At 31.4% G+C, this 25,448-nt stretch overlaps 1 protein-coding gene across 3 annotated transcripts in view; it reads left to right on the top strand.

Annotated features, from left to right (window-relative positions):
* The window catches only part of LOC145297587 (katanin p60 ATPase-containing subunit A-like 2), a 222,265-nt gene that overhangs the window by 134,097 nt on the left and 62,720 nt on the right, over nt 1-25,448 (top strand). For 2 of the 3 annotated variants that reach the window (XM_080143634.1, XM_080143635.1), the window contains exon 16: nt 4,651-5,180. The exons of the other annotated variant lie outside the window; for it this stretch is intronic. In XM_080143634.1, coding sequence (XP_079999760.1) covers nt 4,651-4,784 — 134 coding nt within the window. In that variant the 3' untranslated portion in view covers nt 4,785-5,180. Of the gene's footprint in view, nt 1-4,650; nt 5,181-25,448 lie in introns of those variants that run through there. 3 annotated transcript variants of the gene reach the window in all.

Genomic DNA, 25,448 nt, shown 5'->3' on the forward strand with positions numbered 1-25,448 from the left:
AGAATCAGAGAGAACGTTGTCATTCACAGCCTTTGATGTGTTGCCGTAGATGGTCGTGTTATCAGCATAGATGTCAATGAATGATATTCATATGTATTTAGCGAGATCATTGATATAGATCAGGAAGAGAGTTGGGCCCAGGATGAACCCCGTGAGGGACTCCAGCATTAATACTGCAGGTCTCTGATTTTTGTCCATCGACCACTACTTTTATGAGCCTATCAGAGAGAAATGATTTAATGATTGAGAAAACATTTCCAGTTATACCGTAGCTGGGAATCTTGTGAAGTAGGCCTTTATGCCATACCTTGTCGAAGGCCGTTGATATGTCAAGAGTAATTGCCCTAGAAAGGAAGCCTTTGTCGAGAGATTTGCTAATCCTATGAGATATAACCGTTAGCACATCTGCAGTAGATATTGCAGAACAGAGACTATATTGCGTGTCACTAAGAAGGTTATTTCTGCTGAGTTGGTTGAATATTTCTCTATTTAATATGGATTCATGCAACTTACTCATGACACACAGGAGACTTATTTGTCTGTACTGAGAGAGAGATGACTTATCGCCTGAATTCTTAAATACAGGGCATACTGATGAGGTTTTCCAGGGTGTTGGAAAGCACTTCTCCTTAAGGCAACGCTTAAACAGTTTCGTAAGTATGGGAGCAAGTTCTGGTCGAACCTTTTTTAACACTATAATTGGGATGCCGTCAGGGCCAGTTGCTTTACTGGAATCAAGGTTCTTGATTAGCTTGGCGACCTCATGCACAGATGATTGAGATTGTCGGACTGACTTCCTCATCTTAGTTGTTATTGTCACAACGTTTCGGCCGTGTTGCCCTCCGGCCTTTGTCAGGTGTTTTGTATCGAACTGGGGAAGCGTTTGTTAGGAGTCTCGAACCCAACCTTTTATTATTATTGCGGGGATACCGTGTTCGGACTCCAGCTAGGCTTTGGGACATAGTTGCTGATTCTCTGTTTTGAATGTTATTTTTTCACTGCCTTCGTTCAGGATTGAACTCAGCACCTTTGGGTAACTGTAAACTTTGTAACTTCTAGGACCACTCGGCCATATGTCACTAGGACATATGGCCGAGTGGTCCTAGACGTTGTATCAAAGTTTACAGTTCCCCAAAGGTGCTGAGTTCAATCCTGAACGAAGGCAGTGAAAAGTAACATTCAAAACAGAGAATCAGCAACTATGTCCCAAAGCCTAGCTGGAGTCCGAACACGGTACCCCCGTAATAATAATAAAGGGTTGGGTTCGAGATTCCTAACAAACGTTTCCCCAGTTCGATACAAAACACCTGATGAAGGCCGGAGGGCAAAACGGCCGAAACGTTGTGACAATAACAACAAAGATGAGGAAGTCAGTCCGACAATCTCAATCAATGAAAACACCTCATCTCAAAAATACAGACAATTACTCATGCACAGATATTTGTATGTTACCTAGCGTGTTCTGTGTTATAGGAGGAAATATGGGGAGTTGATGGCCTTCGTCGCATAGGGTAGAATTAGCTGCAAAGTTCTTGGCAAATAGTTTGGCCTTGTCTAATGCTGACGAGATGACCTCTGGTCCATTCATAATGGTTGGGATAGAATGCACACTTCTGTTCAGGATCCTATTTGTTATTTGCCAAAACTGGTGGGAACCAAGCCGCTGATAAGCTACTTTGGATTTACCGAAATGCTAGTTAGGAATAATTTTCCCCTTTACCAACCTGATATACCCAAATGGGGAATGCCATATATATTGTTTAAAATATAATTATCCACTCGTCGTCTTCGTCTAGATTCATTTCGGAATTATTAGTTAAATTATAAAAAATAAATAAATGAATTAAAAATAAATTAAAAAATTAAAAAATTTGTTGCTAGTGCACTTACTGATCTGCACTATTTTTTAAATCGTATTTCCAAGTTTAATTAAAGGTTCATGATATGCTTTTTTATTCAATTGTAAGGTTAAAGTATAGAATAGGTACAAAACACCCTCCCCATGTTAAGAATGGCTTTTTAAATAATAACGTTATTATTTCAGCACGGATCAATAAGTACCAAACATTTAATTAAAGTACATAGGAGAGAGGGTTTAATGTATAAGTTGGATATGGTCTAGAATTTTTAGGTCTAAACAATATTTATAAATCTTATTAAGTAGAATTAAAATTAGAATTAGTTTTAACTTAAATATACATTTATTTAATTGTAATTCAAATAACATCTTATTAAAGTAAGAAACTCTGAAACATACTTATTACAGAATTACGATATATACAATGATAAACAGGGCCGCTGTGAAAAAGGTAGGCTCTTTCTACCGTGCTAGAAAACTACTGACACCTGAAAGTATCCTGTACCTCTATAAGACCACCATTAGCCCATGTATGGAGTATTGTTGTCACATTTTAACTGGTGCATCTGCTACTAGTCTCTCGCTCCTAGACAAGGTTAAAAAAAGAGTTGCAAATCTGATAGGCCCTGAACTAGCATCTAAGCTTCAGCCTCTGTCCCATCGACGAAACGTTGTATCCCTCTGTCTGTTCTACAAGTATTTTAATGGTGAATGCTCTGACGAACTGCAGACACTTGTGCCCCCACGACGTAGACACCCTCGACAAACCCGATAGGCAGCTAAATCCCACCCCCACACAGTAGAGATCCCTAGATGTAAAAGATCTTTCTACTCCAGTAGTTTCTTCCCCAGAACCGCTAGACTCTGGAATTCCATTCCAGGTTCCTGCTTCCCTAACTGTACTGACATGCAGAAGTTCAAGTGCAACGTGAACCGACATCTTGCTGCCCAAATCCCAACATAGTGCCCCAGTAGTTGCTGCCCCTGATAGTAGCCCCCTACACCAAAGTGGCAATGCGCCTTGTTTGGGGTGAAAATGTAATAAAAAAAAATAAAGTAATTATACTAAAATAAGGAACAAGTTCGAAAAATATTTATAAATACTAGATTGTCGTATATAGAATTGAGTAAAGTTTGTGAAATGTAAAAATTAAAAATATTACTTTTAATATGAATAATAATGATGATGCTGATATTGATAATAATATGAATATATAAATATATAAATAAAAATTAAAGTAAATGTAAGTAACTAATTAATTTACAATTCAACATTAGCAGATATGAAGTATAACTTAATAATTCATGACTACAGATTGAAATAATTTTTAATATCAATATTTTATATTGTAAAAATTAGTGAATTAATTTATAATATAAATCGGTTTATTTAAAAAAAAATAATATTAAGTGAACGACATTAAAATTATATTAAAATTACTTATTAGTTGAATATGGATGTCTACGGGTTGGTTAAATAAATAAATAAATATAAGTAAAGTTAATATTTCATTAGATTTGTTCCGAGGGAGGTAACTCTGCTTCACTTTATTAAGTAAATTTAATTGTTTATAATTACGATATAAAGGAGTTTTCAGATTATATTTAAATTTAACAAAACGTAAGTATAGGTTTTGAATTGTATGATTTTAAAAATTATAATTGTAATGATTAATAAGCTTGATTATAATAGTTAACAGAATTGAATTTTGTATGGTTTTCAATTCAAATCCATTGATTAATTATGATAATGTTTTTTTTTTTTTTAGCTTAGCTAAGTTTCGTATATACAAGCATGTATAATAGTTTATAATTTGTTGATATTATTTTCATAAGTATGTATACACCAATTAGAATAAATAAATTTACTAATTATTAAATAGAACATTTTGGTAGATGATTCATAAATTAATTAAAATTATTAGTACGAATAGTTGTTTGATAAAAATTCAATATGGCGTTATGGAAAAATAAAAGGTATTTGCAGCTTCTCTCCCAATTTTCGGATTTTAATCATGTCAAATCACACTTCAATTCGTTTTGACAGATTGATTGTTGCTATTTCTTCTGATGAGTTAAGGACATAATAGATTCACTGATTGATATAATAATTAAGTGATTGATTTTGTGCTACAAAACAGATACTGTCAAGAATTGTATGAGTCAACTGAATTAAAGGAATAAATTATAAGATGGTCAACATCATGAATTTTGGAATATGACTTTTTGTCATTTATTCTCAATATTGCTCTGTAATTACTTTGAGCTTCTTAAATAAGGATTGATATATATTATAAGAAAATATATTTCTACAGAAATATATATATATATATATATATCTCCGATGACCCCCACGTACCAATTCTTTAGTTTTTACCTTTTAGCAGCCTATTCTTCCGGATGCAAATCAATTAAAAAGTTTTCTATATGTCTAAATATCCTATATACCAAATTTCAAGTCTATAGATCAAAAATTCGTTGAGTATATAGGTTGAGAAGTGTCCTTACACATACACACATTCTCACATATATCTATACATATATATGTAGTGTGTATGCACATGTATATCGCATTATTTCTATCATTTTTCGTTGGATTGTATGTCATCTGCAGGTGTTTGATTTCATTTCTCATTACTTTCAGCAAGAAACCTTCTTAAGATATAAAGGTCTCAAACATTCTCGTGTCAAATATCATGCATCAAAGATGATTTTATGAAATGTCCTGAAGATAGTTTTGTGTGGGTTGATATACATCTTCTATGTGTCTATTTTTTTTTTTCAAATTTCAGGCGAAGACCTTCATATTAAACTCGATACCCTCACAACGGCAGATGTCTTGGAAAGTCTCGAACGAACGAAACCATCCGCCCGGGGCTTGACTGAAAAATACGCTGCTTGGCAAACAGAATTTGAATCTGTATAAGAAAAATTAATAAATAGTTATGAAACGTGTGTGTGTGTGCGTATATATATATATATATATATATATATATATATATATATATATATATGTTTCATCTGAGAATTATACAATTTTGAGAGCTTGGATTTTGCTACACAGGGTTTCAAAGACAGTATACAATTATGAAGCGATGATCCGACTTCAAAACTTGTAATCCCCTATTTGTATATACAGTTATAATGATAGAAACACTAATGGACTAAATTCCATTTAACAATTGGTGGTTACACGTTTTAAAATAAGTTTAACGCCTCTCAATGATATACTGCTTATGTAACCCACGGTATGCGAACCTAATCCTTAAAAATTATATAATATGCAAATAAAAGAAATATTACATACTCTCTTATTTATTGACGTGGAAACTTTGTCTTAATTTGTCTACATCACATATACATTGTCTATTTCTCTCTCTCTCTCTCTCTCTCATATATATATATATATATATATATAATGTGTATATATATATATATATATATATATATATATATATATATATACACACATACACAGCTACATGTAGCTACCCTTACAGGGGTTTCTATTGTCTCTGAAGACTGAATGGCAGCATCGCGCGCGCGCGCACACACACACACACACACACACACACACACACACACACACACACACACACACACATATATTGTATAATAAAATGATCTCGATTTTTCCCGTCCGTTTACATTTACAATAAATAAACAACCGAGCACTTCCAAACCAAATCTTTCAAACTCGCAATGAACAGCAATTGCTAAAGCTTGTTCCCAGAATCTGCGAGTACATTTTATCCCAAGTTAATAATTGTTGCATTCATCCCAAGGAAACTGCTTCTCTCAAATATGTAGTTTCAAACTGAATGTAGTAAAGCGTTTACTCTCTACCCATTAAGTCCTCTCACTTCCCTCACAACACTGTGTTTCTTCCTTAATTGGTTTAATTATTTTCATGCCACCATTCATTATGTAACTTCTCCAATCACACCACTTTAAACATCATACAATAAATGAAAAATAAATGCTCCCTCACTTTCACTTATATTCAAAATGACGCTCTGATTGTATGTAAAGAATAAGTAGCCATTAACATGTTTCCTTTTCCAAACTCGTATCTGTTCATTAGTAATTCTTGGAAACATCTTCAGAATGCTTGATTAAATTAAAGAACGCCCCAAATCATATTCCAAATGACCTCTTTATGTGATTGCTACGATCTACATATGTTTAAATATAAAGCACAGCTAGACGTGGTAAATTCTGGTTTAAGCCCTAGTTATCTTCAATAAACTAAACTGAGTTAACACGCGGGTTTGCAAAGTAAATAAATAAAGTGATTCTACATTACTTGAACCGAAATATTTTTGTATTTCGGTCAAATAGGATTTAAGACAAATATAACTATTTATTTATTTTTCTTTTAATTCACATATAAACTTCGGCACAGACGTTTAAGAACAAATTAGGTCATTCAAAGTAGATAATTTTTAGTTGGCATAAAAATTAGCTTACAAAAAGATGTAGTTGAAAAATAGCAAGTCTTTTCATGTTCTGTATAATCACTGAAAAAGAATTCTACATATCAGTTTTCGAGTAAATAAATAAAGACGGTGCTTCTATCTTATTTGGTGTTTATTAAGATAGTCGACAGATCATGTTTTAATAGGTGGTTTTAAGCAAAAACAACGGTACTTATTTAATTGTCATATCGAAAATAGTAATATATCCAAAAAATTACGAAAATTCATTGAGTAGAAATTTATAATTAAAAGTATTTTTTTTTTATTGAAAATTAGGAGAAATTGCATTTTCCCTAGATATGAACACATTGAAGATTGCGAATACAAGTGTCATACTAATCTCTCTTTTCGCAACTTCAATGGCTAACGCACTGTTTAGACCATAGCGATAGATTTTTTTCTATTTAAAACAATAGCAGTTGTTTTACTCAATGAATTTTCGTAATTTTTGGATATATTACTATTTCCGACATGACAATTAAGTAAGTGCTGTTGTTTTTGCTTCAAACCACCTATTTCAAAAATCGACCTGTCGCCTCTATCTTAACGAGCACGCATTATTTGAACCAAAATATATTTGTTTAAAATATTTCTGTTTCGCATGCAAAAATGGACCTGATGGATATACAATTCCTGATTTCTTTAAAGATAATAATTTTTTCCGAGTTAAATTGTTTTGTTTATATTAAATGCATTTTTTTTTTATATCGTATGAAACAATGCGGTATTTTGTTTTCTTTCACTGCAAGGATTCCGACACCAGGGTCAGAATGTGGGATTGAAAAGTCAGCCACCTAGAGGAGGAGAACTCTCCTCTAAGGCGCTGACTTTAGAAAAAAAGTGCAATGGGCAGCCCCGTCGGTATTCCCCGATGAGACCGCCTCATGCGATTACCAAAAAACTAACCCCTTCTCAAAGAGAGAAGGCAAAGCCTGGGAGGTTGGACCTTCTAGAACTGCACAGAACTTTACTCCTACTGCAAAATCCAAAGGGGCCGGATCATTACAGGAATGGTCTAATCTCTGTTGATTTTGGGGTCCCAGAATAAAATTTTTAGTAGCCGGAAACCAAGCAATGATTAGGATGCAATTTAACGTCAAATCATGGAGACATTCAGTATAAATCATGAGTGGACGCGTATTCAGAAAAACTTACATCTGATATTTAATAGAGATTCAAAAGCACACGTTGTTCGTATGCACTGACAATTCTTACGAATTATCCGAAAGTTTGTGTTGTTATTTACAAAAATCCTTTTCTTTTTTCTATACGTTACTTTTTTTTTTTTTTCCTTCAATTACTGATCTACAGATTTCGTACGAAAAATATTAGGTTTTGCGAAAACGTGGATGTACATGTATCATGCTTTTGCTTGCATAAAAAAAGAGCCCCCCCCCAATCTACGAATGATGGTAGTTTATATGAGTATTTCGGTTAAAATCAACCATTTTCTGCAGTTTAGGAAACCTATTGATTTATCAAAAAACATTATCAGCATGTTAACTATTCTGTATTTTCAGCTAATAATTTCCTAAAACAGCATAAATATTGCATTTAATTTGAAAATCCGATTAAACATAATTGCACGCAGAAGTATAAGAAATAAAAACGATCCACTTCCTCCCAACACACATACTTGTTTGCAAGTGTAGATGCTTAAGTAGATTTGGATACTTCTGCAGATTACGAACCGTGTTATTTTTTTTATTGAATTTTCAAGTTTAATTATATTTTAGTTGTAAACTTTGGTTTATTACATTGTTACGAGAAAGCAAACAATGCTTAACATAATGGGTTTATAAATAATACTCTTATTATTTCACCACGGTCCGTAAACTGCAAAAGTACAAAATGGAATTTGTAAAATAAAATAGAATAGTAAAAACGCACCCCTCCACAAATCAGTAAATGTAGGTAACATTATTATTTAGCAACCCATTATTTACATGTTAACTATTTTGTACTTTCATCTAACAATTTAAATAACAAAAGATATCATAAAATTGATTTTAATTTGAACGCCAGGTTCTTTTATCGAAGAATTGGCATTTACAGATTTTCATGCGTGACGTAAGCATTTACAACTACAAACAGGAAAATTTGAATCCTGTTCCGATTTTTAATATATTTTTTATATATACACTTACAAAGGTAAAGATATCATAAAATTGATTTTAATTTGAACGCCAGGTTCTTTTATCGAAGAATTGGCATTTACAGATTTTCATGCGTGACGTAAGCATTTACAACTACAAACAGGAAAATTTGAATCCTGTTCCGATTTTTAATATATTTTTTATATATACACTTACAAAGGGCGCTTGCTTTTCTGTGGAAATATTCTTTATTCACCTATATTTCCTTTTTATATATACCAATCCTTATTTAAGAAGCTCAGAGTAATTACAGAGCATATAATGAATGATTAACAAAATTCTACATTCCAAATTTCATGATGTTGATCATCTTACAATTTATTCCTTTAATTCAGTTGACACTTACAATTCTTGACAGTATCTGTTTCGTAGCACAAAATAAATCACTTCATTATTACATCAATCAGTGAATCTATTTTGCCCTTAACTCATCAGAAGAAATAGACGCAATCAATCCACCAAAAGGAAATAAAATGCGTTTGGACATGATTAAAAAATTCGAAAATTTGAAGAGAAGCTGCAAATACCTTATATTTTTCTTTCATTATGCCATTTAAAAATTTTTTTAAATCATGTCCAAACACATTTTATTTCCTTTTGATGGATTGATTGTTGCTATTTCTCCTGATGAGTTAAGGCCAAAATAGATTTACAGATTGATATAATAATTAAATATACATATATATACATATATATAGCTACATATATATACATATATACACATATATATAGCTTAGGCACCGCCAAAACTGGGGGGGGGGCAGGTAAGTACTTTTTGACGGACCGTCTTTTTAAAAATCTACCAAAAATGAGGTAATTATCCGATCAATACGAAATTTTCAGCGATTATTAAGAGAAGAATGAACTTTATAACAGTGTACTTATTTTTCATAAACGATATTTATATATATATTTTATTTTACTTACAAAACCCCCCTTGTTTTGAGGTGGTACAAATATGCTTAAAATAATCATTTGAAACTGAACACAACATATTGTGTTGTTGTAAGGGACAGAAATATAGATTAAAAAAAAAATTGTTTGCATACCTTATTTTGACGTCTGAATATCAGAACTTCGATTGTGTTTAATTATCCCGCTTTTGAGTTTTGAAGTGTGAAATTCGGTGAATATGTTAAGTGAAATAATTAATTTAAGTTAAGCAAAACAAAAAAAAGATTTCTTAAATATTTATACGAAAAAAGCCATTTTAAAATCTTTGATAAATAAATTAACAATTTTTTTAGCGAGCCGAATAATGCATGACCATTATTAAACAGGGCATGCTTTGAAGAATCGATACAAAAAAAAATTCGATAAATATTGTGCCCTTTGTGTTAAAAATAGCATCATTTTTTCGATCCCCTTTGAAAACGTTTGCCGCCTTTCGACTACGGTGGACCAAACGCGCTGAAATAATTTTTTTTTGTTCGGCTTTAAATTGCTCCTCCCCCATTTTGGGGAGCCTTGCTCCCACACACATACACATTAAAAACCAAACTCATACAAATGGTCACCCATCTGGTACTAGCCAGCCTCAGCGTTAATAATACATTGAAATTTTCGTTACTGAAAAATAAGTTTTTTTGCCTGTTTGGTCTTCCATAGTTTGCTTTTTATCGAATACAAACGTAAACAGTGTCGATCTAGACTCTAGATCGACGCGAAGTAACTGGTTGCCTATATGAATAAGTGGAATTATTTGAAATTCAGGTACTTATATTATAATATTTTTGCATGTTCTCATAGAAAATCATCCTAAATCTTAGTTAGACAACAAATAAATAAATGAATTATTTCAAAAACCTTTTTAAAAAAATATTTATGTACGTTTTTTGTGCAAGACAAAAAATGTCAATTGTTAACTTTTTGGGAAAATTTAACAGTCAAAATTTAATTAAAAATAGTAGAAAAAGTTTTACATTATTCTGTTTTCTATATGATAAAATTCAGGGTTTTATCTTTCTGGAAAAAAAAGTTACTCAGAAATAATGGATTTTAATAAATGTAATTTCGTTTTAAAAACAACTTGATTTTTGGGCCATATATATACATGTATACACACATATATATAGCTACATATATATATACATATATATAACTACGTATATATATATATATATATATATATATATATATATATATATATACATATATATATATACGTATACATTAGTATAGTATATATTAGTATAGGCATGGAAGATAGCTATAATCACAATTACTCAGCGGTTTCTGTCAGATCACTAAAGTTAAGCTACTATATATATTTATGTAGTAACGTAGCTAATTGTGTAAAAAAATTCCCATTTCTGTTAGGAGTGTCTTCGAGTAACTTTGCAAAACTTGTAGGAGCGGCCGAACATTTACGGCGCTGGCTCGCGTATGTAAATTAGTGACTACGTTCAAATTATCGTTAGAAACTATCAACATTTAGCTTCAGTATTTGCAAATCATTTCGTTGCATCGGCGAATTAAAAAAACTTCTGCATCAATTAATTTTTCTTATGCTAAGGTTTTTTAGAATCAGCGTGGTAAAATGTTTTTTTTTTTAAATTTTTGTTTAGCTCAAAGAAAGGATATTGCCAATGACGTGTAAAGGGGCTGCTATGGTAGTGCCCAGATTTATAGGGGACAATCTGGATGAGAAGTTGGATAGCAAGGTGTCAAAATTAACGTCACAGGATAAATTTGTATTATGCTAAACATTAAAAATGTGATGACTAGTTTCATATGAAATATGATAGATGATAGGTTGTTGGGTCTTGATGATAATTTCGTGTATCTTTAATTTTTAAAGACTAAGTTTCGCGATGATATCACGGAATGTAAAATTATTAACATCTTTCCTGGCGTAGTGTGAAAACGTTCTCCCGGGGCCTAACTGATTTCATGCGCCCGTTTCACAGTTACCCTTTGAAATTCTCCTTTTTTATTCACTTTTTTGTTCATTTGTATCTCCACCTTGTGATCATTTGACGAAGTATCGAGAATGTTCGTGATAAATGAGAGAGACGTGAATTTAAAATGGAAAGTAAGACACACGGTTAAAATATAATTGTGTTTCTTTTTGTTGTTTTCACATGTGAAGTATCCGTTTTTTTAATTTAAACTAGTGTCTCGTAATAAGGATAGAAATACGGATCGTGTTATCATTTTGTTTTTATAGTCATTTCAATCATAAATTAGTGTGTAGGCTGTTTTAAATTGTGGGGTGTTTTATTCTGGTATCCAAAGGGAGTTACCAAGATAATCCAAAAAACAAAGAAACTTAAAGTATATTATACATATTAAAGACTTAATTCGCTATTTCTCTCTCACAATTACTACTAGCTTCTATGTACTTCTATCTATTTGAACTGGGCTTATGTCAGTTGAATCTGCGGTATGCATGCTGCCTTTGAGCAATGGCAGCTGCACAAGTAGAAGTAAACCATTGGGGAGAGTGGGACTTGCTATAGAATTTCCGTGTGGGAACATGTACTTTAATTACTGTTTTGAACCATTCAGTGGTTTCATTTGCGCACTGTTTAGCTGGAAGAGAAAAGATATTTCCCCAGGGGGCAACTTTAATAGTATTTTCAAGTTTAATTACAGATTTACGATTTTTTATTAAATTGGTAGGTGTTACAGAATAAATACACAGCACCCTCCCATCCCATGTTTTATCTGTTTTTTTTGGGGGGGGGGATGGATAGTTCTTTTGCCGGAGTGTAAGTAATTAGTAACAGGAAAATTGGTGAAAAAAAAACTTTACTTTTTTTTTGGGGGGGGGGCTGAATTTAATAAACAAACAAAATGAAAGCAAAGCAAAACAAACCAAAACAATAATTTGGTGCTTATGCACTTATGTTACCGTTATTTTTTTTAAATGGTTTAAGTGCCTACCATAATGTTTGAAGAGTTTCTAATTGTTTTTAAATATTTGGAACTTGTGCCCATACCCCCACCCGGCACCAAAATTGAAAAATGCTGATAGTTACAAGTCCGCGGCAACTGAAATTTCGACTCTATCCAGCCAGGTTACCCGGTCAAATACATATTACGGACACTAAGTAGAACCCCCCCACTCAATAAATACAGTAGCCGATAGGGATTTCACATGTACTTTCACCTAACAATTTAATAATAACAGGTATCGTAAAATTTTAATTAAACTTGAAAGTACTATTTAAAAATAGCGCGGATCAATAAGTGCACTAGCACCAAATAACATTTCATTGTGTTTCGATCTACGACATTCCATGAGAGGTAAAGCCTTTTGTTTATTTTTGTTTATCTCCACAAGTGTTAAAAAACAATTCAAACATTGGCAGAGGCACTTAAATCATTAAAAAAATAACGGTAACATAAGTGCATATGCACCAGATTTTTGTTTTGTTTTGTTTTGCTTTCATTTTGTTTGTTTGTTAAATCCGGCAAAAAAAGTAAAGTTAAAAAAATACCGCAGGTATCGTAAAACTTTAATATAAACTTGAAAATATTTTCCTGTTAATAATTACATAAACTCAGGCAAAAAAAATCCCCCCCCCCAAAAGAAAACAAAGTACACACACACACACACACACACACACACACACACACACACACACACACGCGCGCGAATTAAATTTCATAACCTATTATACTTTCATCAATCACAGTCCAGTTTCTGTAGGCTGTTTTTGAACCCAGTCAACGACGGGTACTTCTGCTAGTAATATATAAACATACTGCCTTTTTTCCTCGCTCACCGCTCTCTGTCTCTTTCTCTCTCTCTCTCTCTCTCTATTTCTCTCTAGCAAGCAGTGAGTGACGCTGTTATAGAAATAAAGAGTTGTAGTAGTAGTAGTGGTAGTAGTATAAGCTTTAGCAGACAGTTAAATGTTATGTTATGTTAGTATAAATAGTCGCTCGGAAAACTCTCAAAAACCGATTTTGTAAAAAAGATTTTTTTTTTAAATCGATATTATATCAAATTATATAAAATAATATCTGAGATGAAACTGAAGAACACGGAGATTATATTTATTATTACTATTCGAAAAGAATTCGTTAAATATTTGGCGAGGAAATTAAAATTTTGTTTTTTCAAGCAGAACCTACGGCGTCATTACGCAATTGTAGTCTGCAAGTAACATTTTGTTATCGAGCAGTTATTTGCTCGACTAATATATCTATAATATAAAGCTGAGCGTTTGTGTGTGTGTCTGGTCACGAATAGGCTCCTATATGGTTGACTATTATAGAAAACTGATCACATATAATGATAGAAGATGTATCGAGACAGAGTAATGGTTATGTTTTATCTGGCATAATGATGATTCATTAAAATTGTGTGGTCTGCGTACGCGCCTGGTTCACTAAGTATGGAAATAAAAAATGAAAAAAAAAGTTTACAAGTGTTTTTGATATAGGTGTACATAATAATACTTTGATAAGTATGTTTTAACTTTAAATAGGGATGGTATAATAAAATTGTGGGGTCTGCGTTCGCGCCTGGCCTTCATAGAATGGAAATAGACACAAACTTTAATAAAGACTTTTCATATCTATCTACGTAAGTGTACTTTGATAATTATGTTTCAGTTTGAAGAAATATGGTATAATAAATTATGGGGTGTTCGTTCGCGCCTGACCTCCATAGAATGGAAATATGTAACAAAGTTTAACAGGTTTTTTTAATATAGATCCACAGAATATTTTGAAAAGTGTTTCAGTGTGAACAGGTATGGTATAATAAATTATGGGGTTTATCTATTTTATTTTTACTTTCGTCATATTTTGCTTTGGTTTTGATACCCTCAAATTCAATCCAAATTTACAACCCTCCCTTTTCATAACCTATAATACTTTCATAAATCAGAGTCCATTATGCGTAGCCTGTTTTTGAACCCAGTCAACGACGGGTACTTTTGTTAGTATATATATATATATATATATATATATATATATATATATATATATATATATATATATATATATATATATATATATATATGTATGTATATATATGTATATATATATATGTATCGGAGCGTATGGGAACAGCAGCAATAGCCAACGTGTGTAAATGATTTGGCTGTGTGTAAGGAAGAAAGAAAAAAATTATTTAAAAAAAAAAGGCAAATATAAATATAGTTACACGCGTAGGCTGAGTGCGTCAGAGAAAGACGTATTTTGAGCAAGGTTGGAAAAAAGACAGTACAGCGTGTTCGACACTGGAGAGTCTTGTTAAGCACATTGGAGTACGGAGAATACTTTTGAACCAGAAACAATGCGTTATTCTGAAACATGTCTATAAATAAAATGTCACTTGTTTCACTAAACACTTGTCTTTGTATCATTGCGACATGTTTACACGTCTGTAAAGCTTCCTCAAATATCTACGACAAAGGATAAACAATTTTTTATAACATACTAATATATACTTCTGTAAATACACACAGTTGCCAGTATACCACCGCGTTTACTTTATTATCATCGGCTCTTCATAGTCACAACACTAACAACGAGGAATCTGGACTTAGTCGCACTGAAAATTACCAGTAACTTAAAATTATCTAAGCATCCACTCGAACTTAGGGTTTGTGATAATTGCCCTAAAACGGAAGAACTGCCCGAAAAGGATGATTTTACGCTTAACATATATCCGAAACTATTACTACCCTGTGTGTGTTCTATCATTATTTTCATTGCAACTGCTTGTCTGAGCTCCATTCTATGGGCTCCGTTTGTCATAATTTCATAAAAGATCCTCGTTTACCTACAACCACTATCAACAATTTCCCCCTCCCTGCTGTCCATCTGTGCTTAAATCTAAATGTGGATCCCATGAATTAAACTTCTTTTCTAGAATCGCCCGCTTGTGGAACTCTGTTCAGCTGGCTTGCTTTCCAGCTGACTACAATATGGTTGTCTTCAAGTCAAACGTAAACAAGTTCTGGCGGAGCCGCCACCTTAAATAATCAAATCATACAACATTCCAACTACTAACGATTACTACACTGTTGTAGTGTTGACTACCATACACCCATTAGCCCTTACCCTCGAGTAGCCTTGGGGCTTTGATAAGTGGTAACCACCCCCTATGTAAAACAATGTTAAAGTGATTGTGTCTTTCTCTACCTTGGGTTTGAAACCCTGACGAAAATATACTTTTTTTTGGCGTTTCAGCTAGGATCAAAATGTAGTGCCTTCTCTCCTTCGTCCGAGGACAGAAAATAATTCTTGACGAGAGAGAGAGAGAGAGAGAGAGAGAGAGAGAGAGAGAGAGGGGGATCGATAGGTGGAAAAACAGAAAGATAAAGAGATAGGTTTTATACCTTTTTTTTACTCTATTATCACCGTTTCCAAGGAACGCCGGATACCCTGCCAGTTATTACATAACTGAATTCTACGCCGTCATCAAGATATAAAAATCGTTTCATCTTGTTTCACTTTCAAACATACGAAACTGCCACCCTCCAACAACTGCTAAAGAATTCCAATATCTAACAAAAATTTTTCCCATTTATTACACAGAACAAACACAAGCTTTTCAAACGAGTGCCCTTTGATTTCATATTCATATATACTAGCAGGCCGTCCGGCGTTGCCTAGTCGCAACATACGCTAAAATATTATATTTTAAGTCATGCCGATTCAGTCGTTATTATTATACCAAAAATTCTCATTCAATAATTATTATATTGTACCTAATATATAACAGTTATTTCAAAAGTAAAAAAATATGAATTGGGTAGCATCTGTTAGAATCTAAACAAAAACATATAAGTATCCAGCCTTATTGGTTAGCGTATGACCTAAATCTGTACGTACAGAAAGAAACTGCAAAAATATTCTTTTTTAACCTATTACTTTTTATAAGCGCACGCTCAGAAATAAACCGTTATAGTCGACCTACGCTTCGCCAAGATATATGTTTTCTTTTTTTTTTTTTTTTGACACCTTAGCAATTATTTTTACCGACTAAAAAACAAATTGAATATGTTCCGCAGGTACAAATCAAACAAATATTATTAAATGAAATTATATATATATATATATATATATATATATATATATATATATATATATATATATATATAATTTCAAGGAAATTTTATTAAATGCAACGGAGACACTTTGATTTATGATTCTTTTTTTTTTAATTTTTCGATTTTCCGTATAATCTTTTTTGCATCAAAATCAAGAATATTAATAAAAGGTCCATAATTGTTGCTGTCACGAGCGTTTTCGATTCGTCCACGAATCATCATCCGGTGGTGAAGTAAAAGTAAAAGTATTGAAAAAGTAAAGGTGTTGAAAAAATGCTGCCTAAATATACCTGTTTCAAATATATATATATATATATATATATATATATATATATATATATATATATATATATATATATATATATATATACAATAAAAAAATGAATGGTTGATTTATTAAATCTTTTTTTCTCAAAGAATATGCAAATTATTTAGCAGTTTTTAGTCTCTCGCATGTCCATGACTAAGTATATTAAGAAGTTCGTTTTAATAGAAAAGTAGGGTGTAATGTAATCAATATAAGTGCGACGAAAAACACAACTTATATATATATATATATATATATATATATATATAAGTTATAAAATATGTATATAGTAAGTTATAAAATATATATGGCGATTAAGCTACATTGAATATTCTGCGTTTCATCCACTCTAGGACTCTTCAGGAATTTTGTGGATGTTTGTCGTTTTTATACACGCATCTTCTATTGATATTTTAGTTAGCCAATCAGCTTTCTAGTATCCACCGCGCCCTTCCTTTCAGCCAATAAGCATGCACTTATCAGACAAAGGCCTTTTTGACCTCTGGTTGACCTGTTCCTTTGTGTGTGCTCTATATAGCCTGTATATCTAGTTTCTTTATCTGTTTTAAATCTAGGCTGGTGTTTTTTTATGTTAGTTTATATATAAATATATATATATATTTGTACATACATATATGCACATATGTATACATATAGATATATATACATATATGTGTGATCGTTTATGTATATTCATGTTTATTTAATTTATTTATTTGTTTATTTTCTATTGTTTTTGTTAGTTTTAAAACTATTTTGTATCGCTATCCTAGAGTAAATTTTATCTTGTGAACAAAGTTGTTTGCTATTTCTCTTCTAAAAAAAAGCGGACATTCGCCGGTAGTCGAATGGAAAATAATAAAACAAGCTACCACGTGTAAGGACCTAGACGACCCATGTAGATTTTGTCGTTCATGAAAAATTTGCTATCCTGTACTTTAAAGAAACCCAACATCTATTAAACTGTAGAAGAGAAATAGCAAACAACTGTGTTCATAGGATAAAATTTACTCTAGGATAGCGATACAAAATAGTTTTAAAACTACAAAAAACAATAGAAAATAAACAAATAAATAAATTAAATAAACATGAATATACATAAACGATCACACATATATGTATGTATATCTATATATATATATATGTGCATATATGTATGTACGTATATATATATTTACATATAAACTAACATAAAAAACCCACTAACCTAGATTTAAAACAGATCAAGAAACTAGATACCCAGGCTAAATAAAGTACACACAAAGCAACAGGTCAACCAGAGGTCAAATAGGCCTTTGTCTGATAAGTGCATGCTCATTGGCTGATAGGAAGAGCGCGGTGGATACTAGAAAGCTGATTGGATAACTAAAACGTCAATAGAAGATGCGTATATAAAAACTACAAACAACCACAAAATTCGCGCATAAGCCTGAAGAGTCCCAGAGTGGATGAAATGCGGAATATTCAGTGTAGCTTAATCGCCATGTATATTTTATAAATTACTAACTAGCTCTACCTACGTATTGAGCACTTTTGAAGTAAATACTTAAAGTTTACGCATAAATTTATACTTTCGTATATTAATTTTCTGTGAGTAAATTAAGTATATATATATATATATATATATATATATATATATATATATATATATATATATATATAGTACTTTATAAAATATATAAGGCAACGACCTATATTGCAAATTCCACCTATTCAACTTTGAAGTTAAAAAAAAAGCGATTCCATTTTTATGCAGTAGCAATGTTTTTCGTTTTTCATTTTCGCATGAATTAAATGAATACGTGAAACGAAATGTGTCTTACCTGGCTTTAAAATTCTTACCAGGAACTCATATATTAAAGTATTATAATTTCAAAAACTATTTAGCACTTCTCTGTCAATCAATAATGAGTAGAAAAGTTTCTGTTTAAAATATTATATTTAAATAATTCGTAATTGTATTCTGATTATCGCCCGTACTGAGTATTGAACCATCAACCTCAAGGTTGTCTATTAGGATCCGACGAGCAACTGACAAATTTACTAAATGATAATCAGTTCTAAGCTACAGTCTTCTATGACACTAAGAACGTAAGTACGAACTATTTAAGACTTCTTTCTACTCGCTCATTACTGGTGAAACTAAAAGAAGCTACTCACATGGATTAAATAAACAGATCCGTTCGAAATTCCATACAGGTTCCTGAGTTTGACTTGATGCACCTGAACAAGGTTGAAGGGTAACATCAGTCGAAACGTTGCGAGAATTAAATTCAAAATGATTCGGAATAAACTAAATCATTCAAATTATCAATTCCCATCTAAAAATGCCGAAACAAAAAAACAAGGTAAGTCAGTTAAGTAACGATCAAGAATGAGTTTACAAGTGAGCACTGCTGTTGTAATTAGACTTTAAATAATCGCAAACATGTTGTATTCTTCTATTCCAAATCCAATTTATAACACTCACTCACAGACAACAGTTTGTCTATCTATCTCCATTTTTTTAAAATAATCTCCCCGAGAAGCAAGACCGTAGAGCGGCGCAGGGTGGATCAACCAATTGACTGCTATTTTCTTGTTTTTAGCCGGTAAAATAACTGCTTAGGGTCAAAATTTTAAAAACAAATGGAACTTGGCATCCGTACGTCGACCAAACATGTTATTTGTACGTACATGCAAGTACACATTTATACGTAAAAGTCGATTCATTTTTAACTGTTTTTATCTATGTGACGATAGCTCAAACAGTAACGACTAAAGCTGAAGCGTTATATGTTTTGGTTTCGATTCTAGCTGGTTGCACCTTAATCATATAGTTTTACTTTTGAAATCATAATATATTGGGTACAATATAATACATAATAATTGATAAAGAATATGCTCTATAATTATAAATATAAAATCTGCCTGAATTGAAATTTATTTAAGCATATGTAACGACCGAGCAACGCCGAGCATCCAGCTATTTTCTGTATAAAATAAAATTATAGTAAAATTTGCTCTCTTTCGTTCCTTCTCCGTAATACTTGAATTTTTTTTTAGTTAAAATTAACTTTTTAAAATATCGCATAATTTTATTTCTGTGTTTGAGAGAATGAGAAACATAATCAGTAGCTCTGTTCACCGAACAGGACACCAATAGCAAGAGAGGCGACTAGCTAAAATGTAACTCACTAAGAGAACGCGATTAGCGAAAATGCTGACAAAGGAATATTCAACTAAACTACTACGTAATAATAAAGTTAGGCGAAGTTTTGATTTGATCGGCAAAAAAAAAAAAAAAAAAAAAAAAAAATCAATTTAATTTGCGTCTCGGAATGTCAATTTCATTGCCAGATCAAAATTCAATCCTACATTCGGAAAGACAGTTAAGAAAAAAAAATTCGCTTAATCCACAAAAAATCAAATATCGATTTCTTTTTTTTTTTTTTAATTCAATTAATCAATTTCTTTCTGGGGTGCATAATCCATCTAATTAATACCGTCACGGATTATGGAATCGTCTAAGACGTATAGAACTTATATAAAACTTTTGGTGACCATTCACGCATTAATATCGTTAACCTAGTGGTCTGCCCTGGTACGCCGATCACTTTGAATGGATTGAGTCTGTTTCTTCCCAACGAGAAAGAGTATTGCGAATATGATGTAAAATGTTTGAAAATATGAAGTGATATATGTGACAAAGGTCTAACACATTCTGTTGAACGCTCTTCTTTCTATCTACGCTAATGTTCCTACGCGAATTGATTAATCTATTATTCAACGAAAACACTCTGCTTGGGATCTATTTCTGATGAAATACTTACAAGTTTGTCTCGCTTCTAAAAGTAGTTGGTCTTAAAATATCAACCAAAGCGGACGTGAAGCGCGCCCGCTCAAAAAAAAAAAAAAAGTAAGAAACATTATTTCCTTAACCAGTTTTGCTTAATTTTTTAATATAATTTTCTTTAATCAGTCATGAGAAAATTTCAAATATAATCCCCTTTAACATGCCACAATTAAGTTTAGTTATTTTAAAGTTAATATCCACAGAATAAAAAAATAGATATCGTATGTATCCTTTTTCTATCCGAGATTCTCATAATTATTTTTGTTCTTGAGAAGAAATCGACTCTAACACTTCTTGGCCTTTCTTTCATCAAATCTTTCTCAGTGTTCATTTATGAACCCATTGCTCCTTCTGCTTCTCGTAAAACATGTTCTCCCTATCGTTCTAAATACTTTCTGATACGTGAAGCTGTTCTCTGTCCTTACAAATCTACAGCCAGACACTGTATGGAGTACTGTTATCATATTTTGTCTTGTGAATCGCTGTCCCACCTGAGGGTTCTTAGTGTTCAGATACGTATCAGTAAATACATTGGCCTTACCTGTTTTTCTCTGCAACCCCAAAGTCAAGGACGCAATGTTGCTAGTCTTTTCGATAAATACTATTATGACATAAGTTCTTTAGAATAGTTTGATTCATTCTCTGCTTCCTTTATCTCAGCTCGTTTCACTCGGTGGTCTAGTAGTCTCTATCGATTCGCTATTTTGGAATCTCATTGTAATACAACTTCCTTATTCAGTAGCTGCTTTCCAAGAACTGCAAACCTGTGGAACTCTTTCTATTGACTGTTTCCTCTCACTTATAGCACATTAGTCTTTTAAATATTAATGCTATAATCACCTCTTGTTTTTGCGATAATCTTCTTTCAGTCTTGTTACCTCCTTCCACCAAATGGTTTCACACCTTGTCTGGAGCGATTTCCATAAAATGAGAAAGTAGTATTAGTTATCACGCTTAAGTTTTAAATACCGTGATCTTTTAAACATCGTTTCTTTTTAACCTGTGACGGTTAAATTAGTAATATTATATTCATTACTAAACACATGGATCGAAAAAAGCACATCAATCTTTAGATACGTCTTACAATCTCTTTGATTTTTGATCGTCTTATCATTCTGATATTTTATAAAGAATTTTTATGACTAAACGCACTGATAATATTACGCATTTTTAATGATATCCGAACCTGTAATTCCGTTTTCAAAGAAGTATTGCTTTTACTCAGGAAACTGATGCGTTCATCTTTCTCCCTTCCTCATTCCTTAGTTAATTACCATTTTTGACTTGGTGTTTTGCTTGAATGAGTTCGATTTTTACTGGCTCTGTTCGAGCGGAACTTATTACTTCGTTCTGCGGCTAATAATGACAATTGCAAAACACTGATTGCGAAAAGAAGCCAATATTTTGAATTTGAATAAAGAGCTGACGTTCTCTCTCTCTCTCTCTCTCTCTCTCTCTCATTCACACACACATATATATATATATATATATTTAAAGGAGATTAGAATAATAGTCTAAAGAGCTAAGTGTATTTTAATGTAATAGTGAAATTACTAGTTTAATTAAAATACAGGAAATGCTCGTTGTAATTTAGATATATAATAAGCTCGATAGTTAAATGTCCTAGAGCTAATTCAATATTAAGTAATGTGATTTATAATTTAAAAGTTTTAAAATTTTTAAAATTTAAAAATCAAAATTTAATTAAATTAAAAATCAGTTTCATAAGAAGGAACAACAACAAAGTCAGTTATCTGTACGATCGTTTCGGAAATCCGTGCTTTTTATTTGTGGTATACATGAAGTCACGTAGAATAATTATACATAGTTTTTTTGGTAAGCACGGTCTCCTCATCAGCAAATTTAGGAGGATTTTTATTGAATTGAAAAGACACCAAAAATAAACCTAGCATTAAAAGTAAGGCAGATGAATCTGAAAAATTGAAGTTAAAAGGTTTGGATATAAAATTTATAAGAAAATTAATAAGGAAATTGGTATAGGTTAGAGATAGAAATGAGTAGAAAAAATATATATATTTTTGAATTTACATAATAAATTTGATTTAAAAATATATATATAATTACCTTAATAATACATATAATATGGCAATGTCTTCCCGTATACGAGTTAAGAAAAATAACCAGGAGACAAAAAAAGATAAAACCAAACTACAAATATTAGATAATAATATAAATAAACAACAAACTAAAACCCGCAAACGTAAGAATAGACACAAGGAGATCCTATGGTTCAACCCCCCGTATTCCAAAAACCTAGAAACAAACATAGCTAGAGAATTTTTTAAAATATTAGATAAGAACTTTAAAGCCCCCCATAGATATAATAAGATTTTCAATAAGAACACAATTAAAGTCTCTTACTCTACTATGCCTAACCTTCACCAGAAAATAATTAGCTCTAATAATAATAAAATTAATAAACTACAAAATGCAACTATACAAAATACATCGGACTGTAACTGTAGAAGAAAAAATAAATGTCCCCTACAAGGCTCATGTAAAATTAAAAATGTTATCTATAGCTGCACAGTATCAAAAACTCCAAATATACAAGAACCTATCAACAGCCATAACTCAACTACCGAATTAAATAATAACACCAACTTAAATCAATCTACCGATCAATTATTAACCAACCCACCACATTATAATCCAACAATAGACCTAATGGAAAATAATCATAATAATCAAGAGGTAATATATATTGGTTCCACATCTGGCCCAATAAAACATAGAATTTCAACGCACAAACATTCTTTTAAAAATAACTCTCTATCAAACCAAACTACTCTATCCAACTATATTTGGCAACTAAAAAATAGCAATATTTCTTTCAACTTAAAATGGCAAATAATTGAGACTTGCAAATCATATAAACCAGGAGATAAATTTTGTACATTATGTACAAAAGAAACCGTAAAAATTTTAAAATATGAAGATATAAAAAGCACAACCAAACTAGTAAATTCAAGACACGAGCTTCTATCGTGTAATCATAAACGTTGGTTTAAATTTAATAAATATAAACCACCTTAAATCATTAAAAATTACTCATTAGTAAAAATAGATTTTTTTTTTTTTTTTTTTTTTTTTTTAATAAATTAAGTTAAACCAATTACCGCCCTTAGACTCGTAAATCAAATAATAAATAAAGCCATGACAATTATCTCCCTTTAAAAACTTGCAAAAAAAAAAAAAAAAAAAAAACTCTCTCTCTATAGATATTAACTGTAGCGTCTCTAAATCAAATACGCTAACGGAAACAATTTACTGCACGAGCGTCGCCCTTTTAAAATTCATCATTCAATAAAATAAAAAGCTATAGCAAACATCTAAATGACTACTTTAAATACAGTTCCTGATTTCAAAAAAAGGAAAACCAAAAGGTAATTATATATATATTTTTAAATCAAATTTATTATGTAAATTCAAAAATATATATATTTTTTCTACTCATTTCTATCTCTAACCTATACCAATTTCCTTATTAATTTTCTTATAAATTTTATATCCAAACCTTTTAACTTCAATTTTTCAGATTCATCTGCCTTACTTTTAATGCTAGGTTTATTTTTGGTGTCTTTTCAATTCAATAAAAATCCTCCTAAATTTGCTGATGAGGAGACCGTGCTTACCAAAAAAACTATGTATAATTATTCTACGTGACTTCATGTATACCACAAATAAAAAGCACGGATTTCCGAAACGATCGTACAGATAACTGACTTTGTTGTTGTTCCTTCTTATGAAACTGATTTTTAATTTAATTAAATTTTGATTTTTAAATTTTAAAAATTTTAAAACTTTTAAATTATAAATCACATTACTTAATATTGAATTAGCTCTAGGACATTTAACTATCGAGCTTATTATATATCTAAATTACAACGAGCATTTCCTGTATTTTAATTAAACTAGTAATTTCACTATTACATTAAAATACACTTAGCTCTTTAGACTATTATTCTAATCTCCTTTAAATTATCAGCTCCCTATAACAGGTTGAGTTTATATACGTAATTGTAGATATGTTTCATAAGAAGGACATACAATTATCAACTAAATGCATCCCCATACCCCCTAAAGACACCTTTATAACCAGCTTAATTACAAGTATAAATACATTTATAAGGAACTTGAGATGGAAAGCCTACCATTTTGATAATTACCAAAGTGAAACCACAGAACCAATACACCACCAACCTGGAGAAATAAAAGAAACCATCCTCAGACAAGACAATGAAGAAAGAAAAGCAGCGAAATACTACAGACTAAAAACATACAAAAACCCTAAGAGAAACATAGACACTGAAAATTTTGAAAATGACTTAATCAACCTGATTAAAAATATTAAGTTTAAGAAAAATAAAAAATATATCACTCCAACACTTAAAAAAATAAATAAATTTTCAAAATCTATTTCTACAAGCCACCAAAATAAACTCATAGTACCGGCAGATAAAACTGGAAATTTCTACACAATGGACTATATACAATATAAAAATCTAATATATAAAGAACTTAATAAAAATTATAAAACTACTAATAAATCAGCACTAAATAAAATAAATAATGATGCAAAAAACATTTTAACTAAACTTAAAATAGATAAATACACAGAAATAACAGTACCAGGTACCCCGAGATTTACTTTAAAAGACCACAAACACAGCTTCAATATCAACCCTACTATTAGACTCATTTGCCCCTCGAAATCAGATATAGGACTGGTTAGTAAAAACATATTAGATAGAATTATCCCCAAAATTAAATCC

The sequence above is a fragment of the Euprymna scolopes genome, chromosome 18, assembly GCF_053919585.1.
Source record: "Euprymna scolopes isolate OS-2025 chromosome 18, ASM5391958v1, whole genome shotgun sequence".
Taxonomy (NCBI): Eukaryota; Metazoa; Mollusca; class Cephalopoda; order Sepiida; family Sepiolidae; genus Euprymna; species Euprymna scolopes.